Here is a 13749-nt window from a genome sequence, read left to right on the forward strand (position 1 = left end):
CTTCACTTACTTATTTCTCTGAAAAAATGCTACAGACAGTTATTTTACTTTGAAATATGCATTACATTTTGGAATGTCTGTTTTTGTCTGTGACGACTGACACTACCAATTTACCAAATAGTATTTCGACACCCCGAGTTGCCATTTGGCGCATTGCAGCCATGGACAGCAGCAAAAAAAAAAAAAAAAATGGGTCAGAAATTGCAGATTCTAGTCAACGTAAAAAGCCTCAGCATCCTAAATAAATGAAGAATACAGTTTTTCTCGATTGCTTAAACACATTTCTTGAAACTATGCCTCATATTCTCAAAACAGTAAACACAAATCCATAACACCTTACCCAATTCCCCAAACATCCTATTTTCAGGTCAAAATGAAGCTCTACACTCAAAACCATTCACTCTTGGCTGAAAAAACAAACTTTGCCCTCAGACAACACACACAAGCCCTCAGAAAAACACACACTACAACATAGTCTTACACACTGGTGCAATAAATTCAAAACAACATTTCCAAAACTGGTAAGTTATGTTGCTTGAAAAAAACAACACCTTTTCACATGATGAACAACGAATACAAAATACACAACCAATGTATACTTTTGCACATTTTTATTAATTCATGTACTACATAAAAAAATGATTCCACCTCAGCATCCCGTCTTTGGTCTGGGTCAGGCCAGAGAATCTCGTCCACATCACAGGCTATATTGGCCCTAGCCAGGCAGTGAGGGTAAAATCCTTATGCATGCCTGATCCATCCCTGGAATGCATCTACTGTATGTCATGGCAGGCTTCTTCCATGGCCTGGAGGAGGTGAACTCTGACATAAGTTTCTCGGTTATAGACTTTCCTCTGCCATGCCGAAAAAAACTCCTCATTCGGGTTTAGAAAGGGAGAGTATGCAGGCAGAAAGATGTTTGAAAACTAGTCAAGAACAAGAACAGCACGATGGAAGCTGACGTTATCCCAAACACCAACGTAGTGAGGCTGCTCTGGCTGTACTGGTTCCCTGAGGTCCAGCTGGAACATATGCTCTCTTAGACTGTCAAGAAAAGCAAGGAGTAGGGTCCTAGAATGGCATGGTGGTAGAGAACCCTTCATTGGCTTAAGGCTACACACATAGTGAGATTCCCTTCGCGCTGACCAGGGAAATGTATTATAACTCGATGGCCCCCTTCTCCTTCTCCTATCCCTCCACCTTCTCCTCTTCCTCCACCTCCTCCTTCTCCTCTACCTCCACGATGGACAGGCAAATTTGGCCAAGATGCTGGGAAATGATGTTACACCCCTGATTGTAATTATAATCATACATGATTTGTCCAAACTCTTCATGGAGTCTCTGGTATCTCCTGACTCAGAAAATCACCTTTGTTTATGTTCATTTCTCAAGCCTCAGTTGGCCCACATTGGACCAAGTTATTCTTAGGCCCCATTTACACTGCATGGTTCAAGTGACCCAATTCCGATTTTTCCCTCTCATGTGGCACAGATCGGATATGACATGTGAACGTGCAAGCAGGAAAAAAATGCATGGATTCCGATATCCTCAGATCGGATTCAGCCCTCACTCATGTGGTAATAAATCCGATATGATTCGGATACGTGCATATGCATCTGACATGTAAGCGGTAAAATCGGTTATTCCCCAGTAAATACGAGTCGTACATCATTAAAAAAGGGACGGAGGCGAATGAAGTCACCTCAGGTGGACTCGAACTGCAATCAAGGGCTCTCCTCTTTTTTTCTCTGCCTTATGAGATAAATGATTTGCTTACCTTTAAAGATGTGTGGAAAAGTGTGGAAAGCAAAACATTGAATAATCATTTTGTCTGCGTCCATTGCATATCGCGCCGTTTTATTTCCTTTTCTGGTTAAGAACGTCTTGGGCTGTTTCACCAGTGTAAAGTGTAAATACAAATATCGGATACGGGTCGCTTTTAAAACATGATGTAAGCAGGTCGTCAAAAAAATTGGATGTCCAAATCGGAATTGTGCATCAAGACCTGCAGTGTAAATGCGACCTTAGTGTGGAGATCTGTAGGTTGGTGAAATGGATGTGACGAAAGTAAAGGGAATACTGAAAGGTCTTTACAATTGGTTGTGAAAGCACACCCCTACTTTTATTATTTTTTACCTGCAGCTATCACTGTCTCAGGTATTTGGCGGGCCTAACAGCCTGGGCACTGGCCCCAAGGAGGACAGATCAAGCTCTGGAAGTGACCGTGGGAATGCGACTGGTCCTGGCATGCACTCACTTTTGGCTGTACAGTGGAAATGTAGCTAAATATAGGTTTTAAAGCTGTGGTTATGTTTAAGTATAATATATGTTTAAATATTTATAATTCCACACAGCTTTGTGGCTGAGTAAAAACAGTCGTGGCTGAGTTAATATTTTCCCCATTAGGGATCATCAACAAAAAAACATAATACAATTAACATAAAAGAAGTGCAGTACTAGAGTGGAATACATGGATACATGCTGTCAAACAATGAAAACATTTGTTCTAATTATCAATGCAGCAAGTCTTGTTTGCCTTTTGCCAGTTAATGATAGTCTTTTCTTCCCTATTGTGATATATATTCGAGTGAAATGGCTTCTTGGGAAAAAATGCAAGACAGGACTTGATTTTGTCCATTAAAAATTGATTGGATCGTTGTGGTGCTCTAATGTGAATGACAGGTTGTTCCGCCCTCACGCTAGTAAATGCATCAGAGAAGAGATGGCGCTGCAAGTGGGAGGGAAACATTCCATAAATACATACAGTATATCGTGCTGGAAAAATCCATTTGATTTTAAGGTGACTAATAGCATAGCTGATAACAATTCTGTTTAAAGACTGGAAGTGTACTGATTAAAATAGCTTAAAAAAGATCATATTACTCTAAATCTGCTGTGGCACCACATATAAACCCACCCTATAATACAGCAGAGAAGCAAATTTAGGCTAGAAAAAAATTGCCGAGGGCCATTTAAACCTCTGAAGAGGGATCAGGTGGAGTTGAACCACAAACAAGTGAGATGTTAACACACACTACTCATACTAAAAAGGTTGACTCACAATGACCTAATTTAATTGTATTTATTGACATTTAAGTGTTTTTTGAAGACTGTTAAAGCACGTTATGTCATATTCAACTTAAGAGTATAGCATATTTATGTGAATTTGCTCTGTGTTGAATGTTCTCTCTTCATTGTGGTAAATGTACATGTGTGTACCCTTGGCAGACCCTGGCTGTGTGATCATGTTATCGTGTTTACTGGCTGTGTGTGTATAATGTTAGTCTCTTTAGCAATCAAGCATTTTAATGTTGCTGCATCTGATGTATATTTTGTGTGTTCAGGCATGGACGGATATTTATTTGAGCTGGAACCCTGATAACTACCCAGGTGTTCAGACCCTGCGTTTCCCATCAAATCAGATCTGGACACCAGATATTTTGCTTTACAACAGGTAACTGACAGTCACATTTACATTATTCTATTTGCTTTTTGCCTACAATATTGTGTTTTGTCTTAAACATATTTAATAAACTGCCTTAGCATAACTAAGCAATACGCCACAAGAGCCTATTTTCAGTTGCCAAGGCAGAAATGATACAGTATTTATGATACAGTAGCAACTGGGGTACATGTATATTGGATGTGATCAAAATGTTTATTAATAGTGGTGTCAGCATTTGGGTTGGGGGGGGTTCATGAATATTCATTAGATTATGCACCAATCTAACACCTTTACATTTTTTTGATTAATAAGTAGTTTATATGTACTTTAGATTAAATTCAAACAGTTTTCTGGATATTCAGTTGTGCTTTGTGATCCTATGCTAACTACATTTATGTGACCGTGTGCAGACACAATTAGATTTCAGCTGGATCAATCAATACACATGAAGTGCAAGAGTAAATTTGTATTTCTGCTGTGTTGAATGATGGCCAACGGGGACAGAGACTGTTTAATAATACAGAAGCTCTGATCTCACTACGACAGGAGAAGGCCAGGACAACTAATTTAGAGGTTTATCAAGCTTGTAAACATTTTAATGTTCCTCATAACTATGAGGATATGGTGGATATGATACCAAAACTGCTACATTGACATTGTGTCATAACGAGGATTTGCGAGGTTCTTGTCCAGCGCCAGCGTATGTCACCCATCATTAGAAAGTTATTTAACTGAAGAAGTAAGTGCATGTTTTCATCAGCTTACAGGTTATAAAGTTTATTGTTGCTATGTGGGCATGCACTATAAGTGATGAAGTGCGTTGCACAGGCAATTTAAGAAGACTATTGGCAATGACTCAATGATGTGCTAGAATAAGTCACTCTTCTTAGCTCCTCAGAACATAAAACATTAGCCTTTATATATATATATGCCTTTTTTTTCTAAATTATGACCGTTTTTGATGAAAAAGCATTCTAACATTATAAGTGCACCCCAGGAAACATCATAAAACAATAAAACACATTTCATGATCCCTTTAAATATATTACCGATTACTCAAAAATATGTCCAAACCGGCACGGAATGGAATGATTATTCAGACAGAACAGTTTGGCCCAATGGCAGAAAAGTGGCTCATGTAAAACAGCTACTTTGTGCTTCTGCATTTAGCTTTTTTTGCCTATTTAATTCAATGTATTTAATGTGTATGTGGCTTTTTTCTAATAAATCAAAAATGATTCTCTTCTTGGACAGCAGATTTTCAGATCTTGTTGTATATGTGATTAGAGCAAAGTTTACAGCAAACAAACAACTTAAGTGGCCTCACTTTATATTAGGTGGCCTTAAGTACTATGTACTTACATCAAAACATAAGTACAATGTACTTACTGTGTTTAAATTTTATTGCAAAGCACTTTAGCTGATACTGAGGTGAGATACAGCTAGAGTTAGGGACAGGTGGGGTGGGATGGGTAAGTCTAAGGCTAGGGTTAGGTGTAAGTGAAGTGTCAACAGTGTAATTACAAATGTAACTACAGAAATTAATTACAGACGTAATTACATGCAGGTATTATTTAGAATGTAAGTACAATGTAAAAACATGTATGAACACAAAAAGTGCATTGTATTAAATGATTATTAGAACATAGTATATAAGGCCACCTAATATAAAGTGGGTCCACTTAATTTAAATACCACATGTGAAAGAAAATAGAAAAGAGAAGAGCAGACAGAGAAGTTAGTGACGTGAGAAAAGAATTACACACACCATTAAGCTACTTACACATAGATCATCAACTCCTGATGATGGCAATGTCACTCTTCTGAAAAGAAATGAACAATAAAATTGTTTCATTTTAAATTCATTCCACTTCTAAACAAAAAGGTCCAAACCTTACTTTATTTTAGGGTCTCTTTAAATATGTATTTACATCCAAAACATGTTTGGTAAAATCTTCTACTTGTTTTCATGTTGTATGGCAAAACACTTTTTCTACTATTGAAGTGGGATACATGTAAGTTTAGGGGACATGTTTCATTATGCTTAGGTTTAAGGGTTGCTTAAGCTGTAAGGCAATGTTCAACAGCGTGATTATTAATGTGAATACAGAAATTAGCTACAGCTGTAATTACATAAGTAGAATGTAAAAACATGTGGGCACAGTAAGTGCACTGTGCCAAATTATTAATTTAAATGTTACTAAGTTAAAGTGCATCCCAGAACAGATAGCAACTCAATGTGTGCCGACGTACACTATACTACATGCATAACATATCAATGTATTCTGATTAGCAGTCCAGTGTAAACTCCAGTGTAAACACCCTCTCAATCCACTCTCATTGCCCCCTCATCTGTATTGTAAAACATGCTGTGAGTTTGTGCATTGGATGCAGTGTTATATATTATTGCTGCACAGATGCAGTGTTATATATTATTTAGACAGAGCTTGGAGGTCAGCTTCACTTTCCCTACCACCACCCTCTCTTTATATAATGGACTGCACTGATTACAAGACTTCCACCCCCAATTTATTTCTTTTCTCTTCTTTCATCACAGTCCTTTTGTGGTATTCAGCAGGAATGCATGATTACTTCAAATTGATCATTGTTCAGTGTTGCCTTTAGTTTCCCCTAATGTCTCTATTGATTACCATTTGAGAATATCTGTGTATTTTAATCAAATAAAAATTATATTAATATTCCAAGCATTATTTCGGTCACATGCATTTAATTGTATTATAGTTTAAAATAAATAAATAAATTATACCAGGGCCTCATTTTGTTTTGATGGGCCTTTCACATTACAGTCAGTAAAAGGCTTGGGTTCAAAACAAAAGGTGTGTTAATAAAGAAATTTGCAATAACCACATATGCGTTGCTTTCCTTGAGTTCTATGCTTGAGGTCTATGCTTGTGAACATTATCTGTGTTTATTATGTTTGGATTGAGTACAACAATAATTAAAAAGAACTTTCATTTTGTTGCAAAACTGCAAACTAGATATTGTGTGCCAGATTGTGTGTGCAACACTTATTTATAGAGCAGATTGCAGCTGGATGATTTTATTAGTGACAGAAATTACTGGGCTTGAAATACAATGTAATAAAGACAAACTGTTGGTGCTTCACTAAAAACCTTTCACTAGTTTGCATCCTTGAAAGTGGTAAAATAAAAGAAATTGATATGGGCAAACAAATCTAACTTGAATATGAGGAATACGTAAAATAGTGAAAGAAACTGATGTTATAAGTGGGATGGGATGTGATCGACAATGTTAAATCCATTCAGAATTGTGCATATTGCCAATCAAATCCCCAAAAACTGATGGAAAGATGAATGAGACACATAATAAGCATTTTTTTGTGTGTTCACTGGATATTCATCTGAATTAGTATATTAAATTGCAAGTTTACCAAAGCCTCTTGTTTGTATGATAGAAAAAGTATATTTGAATCGGAAACATCCTTCATAAACATTTCGCACAACAGCATAAATACATGGAGAAACTGTGGCAAAGAGCTTTACAACACCTGCCGTTCACAAGAAAGCATCTCAGGCTGCAAATGAAAACCAGTTCCCTGAGAAGGGGAACAAGATGTTGCGCCTTGGCATTGACAATATGGGGAACGGGATCAGCGTGACCGGTGTCTGAGCACATGCAAACAAACACCAATAATCAGAGGCATACAGCAGTCTATGACGTCACATGCGGATCACCCGAGAGTATAAAAGGGTGCCTGAGTTACACATCATCAACTCTTTTGTCTGAAGTAGGCACACAGGCATGTCTTGAAGCATGGCATGAGACAGAGCAACTCATTTCCCTTCTCAGAGAACTGGGTTGCATTCGCAACCTGAGACGTTATTTTTTTATTACGTTATTAATAAAACGTTATTAAGTGGAACTTCAATGCTTCCTATTGGTGTTGATGCTACGGGGAACACAATACTAACTATGCAATGCTAAAGAAATGCCTGCCCCAATAGGTTGTAAGTATCTACACACAACGCACAAACAGAGTGGGCATAGCACTTTAGTGACACTACGAAGTTAGAAGAGCGTGTCAACACCCAAGGGCACATCCTATGTGACTTACGCAAGAGATACACAGTGGCTCTGGTCCCCAAGCCAGTATCCACAAGTGTTTAGGGAATAACCCTTAAAACTTTTGACTTCGGATAAGGGAAGTACAGATTTAAACAGCCCAATCCTGGCGCCAGACAGGTCTTAGGCTGAAACCCTGGAATCAAGGATATGAGGGGAATAAACAATTAAGCTTCAGCTTTGTTATGCTAAGTTTGAGAAGCTCATAGGGAGCAGTCCATCAAGGGAGCATACTAGCAGTCAGTACCTCCAAGCTGAGGTCACTGATAAAGGTGTCAGACGAGGAGTAGAAAGAAACCGATGAATCCAACTCGACTCTGCTCATAGCTACAAATTTAGTATCACCACCATCCAAGGGGGAGCATTTAACCCAACCACAAACAAATCATAACAGAGGGAGGAAATGAATATGTAAAGGGGAGCCTATATGTCCCTACTTCAAACACAACATTAGTTGGTGAGAGAGGTAAAAGGAATAACAGGATGCTGCATGGACTGCCCTTATATAACTCCATCTATCTATATAACTTCAAATATTTTAGCCCTACTTAAATTATCAAATAATCAGAGAGGGCAGAAAAGAGTGGCATGGGATGCCTAGTGTTCCAATTATCATTATTCGTATTGCCAAGCAAACCATAGGGAGCATACATTCCTATACTTGAAGCCCAACAATGGTTTTTTGATAAATGATATGGAGTTTTTATTTGTAGTTTTACATTTAATCCTAAAACAGCTGCCAAATATGAAATGCTTAGTTTAGCTACCACACCATAACTGGAGGTGGTCCATATTCCACAAGTAGGAATATAGTGTGGCCCCTTTAAAATATGCGTGTTCCCCATTGAACTGCCAGTATTGTGTGTGTGATACGTTAAAAAAAAAGTATCCAAGTTAGATACGTAAAAAAAAAAAAAGAGAGAGACACTTCTGCCATTACAAACATTCTCTCGCGCACCCCCGGTGGTCAGCCTGCGCACCCCTAGTTTGGGAACTGCTGGTGTATGGAATGTGCTATATATATAAACTTGCCTTGCCTATAATCAGCCCTAAGGGGGTACTTATTGAGCATGTTTACATGCACACAAGTAATCTGATTACTCACAAATATCAGCTTATTGAAATAAACGGTTTTCCCCGTTTACATGCAAACCAGTAAACTGACAATGCAAGTAAACCACCTTTACATGACTTTATTAATAAACCGGGTTATTTCCTTGTAGTGACGTTCAAAATAATAATTTCCGCATCTGACTTGGAGTATTCCAAATGTTACGTCAGTTGTGATGTTAAATAAAACATGTCAGAGGGAGATTTGGGGCTCATATTATCCCTCATGCATTTACAGATACAGCATTTTGACTGAAACTCTTCTACTTCTGCTGCATGAGATGGGAACACATTTTTATAATTTTCTGGGTTTTGAAAGAGTCTGCGATTGTGATATATGTCCTTATTTCATGCAAAATGCTTGTTCTGCGTGGATGCGTTTAAAGGTGCCCTAGAATGAAAAATTTAATTAACCTTGCCATGGTGAAATAATAAGAGTTCAGTACATGTGTCTGTACAGTACAAGCATGACCAAGTACTCAAAATGGCCCCTAGGGGTGTTAACCGCTGTTTTCCATTCATCCCCTTCTCTTATGCGAACGAAATGATATGCATTACGTAAATCCAATTTCGTGAAAAAGGATGCTCCCTGTAACCTCTAAAAGGCTGAAGACATTAACGGCAAAGGATAGGTATTCTTTACCGTAATGTTGTTAATCCCTCAGTAATCAGTACAAGGTCGCAGAGAACCATCCTTCTTACCAACGAAAAAAGAATCCCGCCCCGCTGGAGAAGAAGATTGGCGAATGATCCCGGCTGCTAGTGAATCAGAAATGTATTTCTCCATGGCCTCCCTCTCTGGAACCGAGAGAGAGTATAACTTGCCCTTAGGCGGAGATATACCTGGCAGTAAATCTATAGCACAGTCATAGGGACAGTGCGGAGGTAGAGAAGCAGCCCGGGACTTACTGAACACTTCCTTCAGGTCAAGGTAGCGAGCGGGCACATTAGACAAATTCACCGGCTCCTCCTGTAAAACAACACTAGACACAGACAGACAGGCAGAGACAAGACAAGAGGCATAAGATTCATTACTCCAAGCCAGGATTGATCACCGACCCCAGTCCACCTGTGGACAGTGCACAGGGATAGCAGTTCCATGCGGTGGGTGACGCGAGGTAATTCTTGACCATTGAGTGCATTGACTGAAATCTGGCTGGTGAGTGAGAGGTATCCCCAGCTGGTGAGTGAGCTCAGTGTCGATGAAATTTCCCTCAGCCCCGGAATCCAAAAGTGCCTGACAGTGTGAGATTGGGTCGTGGACTTCTTCTTCATGGAGACCCCGCCCATTAGTAACCTCTTGCTTACTACCAGGCAATCCTTGAGAAAGTGATTGTCGCTACCACAGTACACGCATAGTCTCCTGGATCTCCGTCCTGGTCTCTCCTCCCGGGAAAGCCGGGCTCCACCCACCTGCGTGGGTTCATGATGGCATTCTGGGCTGACCGTGTCGCTGCCGATAGCCAGTGGACGTTCCTGCTGACTCGGGACTCTGGACTGCAGCACTCGTAGCTCCGCACGATGAAGGCGAGCATCCACTCGTAAGGCCAGGTCGATGAGTCCCTCTAGGGGGGTCTTGGGCAGGTCCAGCACGTAAATCTCCGCCTGGACACGGTCAGCCAACCCATGCAGGAACATGTCCCACTGCGCCTCCTCGTTCCATTTGCATTTGGCAACGAGTGTTTTGAATTCGATGTAATATTCAGATACAGATCTGCCTCATGGTGAAGATCCGCCAGAACACGGGCGGCCTCCCGTCCGGTCAACACAAATGCACTTTGGATTCTTCGGACTCAAATGTGATGGGCTGCAGTGAGAAGAACAGTGAACACTTCGTCAGAAATGGTCTGCAAAAATTAGGCTCACCAGAATAGGACTCTGGGGTGGGTAGTCGTGGCTCGCGGGGTCTCTCCCTGGATGATGACTGGTCTCTCCCTGGATGATGACTGAAAGGAACAGGCGGTGTGGGTGGCGCAGCGGGAACTTGAGAGCGTTGAAGATGTTGGGTGAGCCCGAACACCTGCGCTATCAGTGCTTGGACCGCACGACCAGTGGCGGCCATCTGCTCTTCCTGTTGGTCCATACAGGTCACACACCGCGATAGGAATTCGGATACCTCCGGTACACTCGCTGAATCCATTGTTGGTCAGATCGTCCTGCTCACGGGAATAAAGACTCAAGGATTCAAGAGCAAGTGAGCAATTGTCTTTATTGATAATATATGAGTAGTAATGCGAGTCAGAGTATGATGTCTCAATGTCCTCGTCAGCACTGGCAGCGCAGGGACCCAATGGACAACTTAGATCTCGTAGTCCGTGCGACCGTGAGTGAAGACCGCTGGTGAAGTGACGAATCCCGTGTGTGTGAAGATCCTCCAGGTGACGAGTACAGTGGACTCTTCCGCACGCACGCACGCACGCACACACACACACACAAGGAAACAAAGCAAACAATCTGACAAACACAAGAGGCTAGACACTGGGTATAAGTAGACCATGGAAACAAGTGGCAGCTGGTGCTGTAATCAGCAGAATGATAATCAGCTGCCATGCCCACCACCACACACAGACACTAGTGCTGTGTCCCAGTTCGCCTACTTATTCTACGTCCTAAAAGTATGTACTCTTTTTGTGAAGAAAAGGTATATACTTTTGAGTATGTAGCAGAAAAGTATGCAAGCTTCGGGACATACTACTTTGCCATCTTTAACGGACTCTGTCGCTTAGTTACGTGCATCCCGTAACCGTTTATCTGCCCTGTCAATCATCGTCAGATTCGTCACAGTTCAAATCCGCCACATTCAGATTAATCTCCTACCGTATCGGAGAGAAATGTAGCCGCTCGTTGATCTGCCATGTGTGGGTCTTTGTGGGTCAGAGACTCTCCTCATGTGTTTGCAGTTGAAATATAATGATGCATTTAAAAGTTAAAGGCCAAATGTGTCATTATAAAAGTTCACAATGCTGCTGCAGGTGAAATATAATGTGGACAACACTGAATAAATATATTTTTGTCAGGTTAAATATTTATAGTTGGTCACTCAAACGCCTTTATCTAAACTTCTCTACTTAACCGTCGAACTCGCACTTCCTTCATGTTTGTAGTTTTTTAACGCTTTTTATCCACGTTTGTAGTTCTAATCGAATCCTCGTCCAACTCGCAATGGGTTGTGGGCAATATCAGCCGTTAGAGTGCACATCGATCCGTACTGTGTCAGCTGGTGTGTGGTGAGCGTTCTGGCGCAATATGGCTGCCGTCGCATCATCCAAGTGGATGCTGCACATTGGTGGTGGTTGAGGAGATTCCCCCTTCTATGTAAAGCGCTTTGAGTGCCTAGAAAAGCGCTATATAAATGTAATGAATTATTATTATTATTACTTCGAAGTTGGACCGGAAATAGTAAACCATCCGGGAATCTTTGGAATACTCTTTTCAACATAGTACGATTTGGGACATACTAATTCTATTTTTGAATACTATTTAGGATGGATAGTATGCGAATTGGGACGCAGGGCAACACTCACGTACCACATGACACAGTGCAGGGCGAGCAGGTGAATTCATGAACCGTGACAACATTGACATCACATACTATGAGTCTCAAACATCATTGCCTCCTACTTCTTAAGTAAATCTCGTGAATCCAAAACACCACGGGAAAAAAAGTGCTTCTCAACATAAACCCAACCGTGACGCAAGCATTGAGGATCATTTATATGCACGCCCCCAACATTTGCTTCTGTCCAAACATGTGCATTGTCAGGCGGAAATGACAGATCAAATAATCAGTAAACACAAGCTGCTCGCATGGACACACTTTCATGTTCCAGGCTGTGCAGGAGACTTTTCTACCCTTCCCACAGATAAAAAAATTCAACAATCATGGTTGATGTTTATAATCCGATACCACAACTATTTAAATCAAGATCGTTCGTTTGTTCGGCCCATTTCAAGCAAGCTTCGCTCAGCGTCTTAAACTGAAGAAAGTGGCAATTACAACTGTATTCCTGCAAGCAGTAAGTAGCGATTTATCCACTTATTGACTTTAAACAATTTCTGATTAAATTGAAAGTTTCTTAGAGAGACAGCATTGTCTAGATAACGCAAGATGCTTACAGTAACAATAGGAAACACCAAGAACCATACAAAATTAAATAGTGTGTCTAATGACAAAGGGTAATATTATTTTGTATTACAAAATACAACTGTAGATACTTTGCTTAGATCGTTCACTCGATCCTCCTAGCAAACGTCACCTTTTCCACCATATAAGTTAAAACGATAGTCATTTGACAAGGCAATTCATTTTGTAAAAATATAAGTTATATATTTATATTTTTGAGAACTGAAGTATGGTGTTTCCTATGATGTTTTTGCCTATTTGTATTTCAGATTAGGCTACATCACAGTCACTGCATAATGTTAGCCTACATTGTGACTAACATTATATAAACATGCAATATTGTTGACGAAAAAAGACAAGTCTAAATTGTAGGCTGAATGACACTTTAAGCAGAACATCTCAAATGGAGATTGATAAAATGCAGCTTACTTGTTTATTAGTGTTTTCAGTTCATCCACGTGCGAGAGAGAGCTTGTGTGCATATGGTTGCCAGATTGGACATGTTTAGGTAAAGCACCGGATAGAATACAGGTTTTTTTCACAGAAAAGCTCACTTTGGGGGATTTAATTACTGAAATCTGGCAACTGCATGAACGCAAGCTCTTTCTCATGCGTGGATTTTCTGAAAACACCAATAAAAAAGTAAGCTGCATTTTATCAATCTCCATTTAAGATGTTTTGCTTAAAGTGCAATTTAGTCTGTCTGTGTTCTGTCAGGACGGTCAGGACTCATGAGCTGAACAGCTAAACTGCTGTGAGCTGTGAGCTGCTGAAATAAGCCAATCAGAGCAGAGCTCAACATTAATGCTCATGACCCTTTCAAATAATGGAAAAACAGAGCATTACATCCTAAGGACAATTTATAGGGTTGTAAATGGACCTGTAAAACTGTATCTGGACAATTTTTGCCCTTAAATAAGCCACATACCCTCTATGTAGATATCAGAGAACAATTTAATATATTGTT

At 40.1% G+C, this 13749-nt stretch overlaps 1 protein-coding gene and 1 long non-coding RNA gene across 3 annotated transcripts in view; one reads left to right on the forward strand and one right to left on the reverse strand.

The window, feature by feature from the left end:
- chrna8 (cholinergic receptor, nicotinic, alpha 8) overlaps positions 1-13749 on the forward strand; it is a 140499-nt gene that overhangs the window by 92388 nt on the left and 34362 nt on the right. For both annotated transcript variants that reach the window (XM_067441728.1, XM_067441727.1), the window contains exon 4: positions 3345-3454. In XM_067441728.1, the coding sequence (XP_067297829.1) occupies positions 3345-3454 (110 nt within the window). The remainder of the gene's footprint in view (positions 1-3344; positions 3455-13749) is intronic.
- The window catches only part of LOC137073351 (uncharacterized), a 41942-nt gene that overhangs the window by 1022 nt on the left and 27171 nt on the right, over positions 1-13749 (reverse strand). The window lies entirely within an intron of this gene.

This window comes from Pseudorasbora parva, chromosome 4 (genome assembly GCF_024679245.1).
Source record: "Pseudorasbora parva isolate DD20220531a chromosome 4, ASM2467924v1, whole genome shotgun sequence".
Classification (NCBI taxonomy): Eukaryota; Metazoa; Chordata; class Actinopteri; order Cypriniformes; family Gobionidae; genus Pseudorasbora; species Pseudorasbora parva.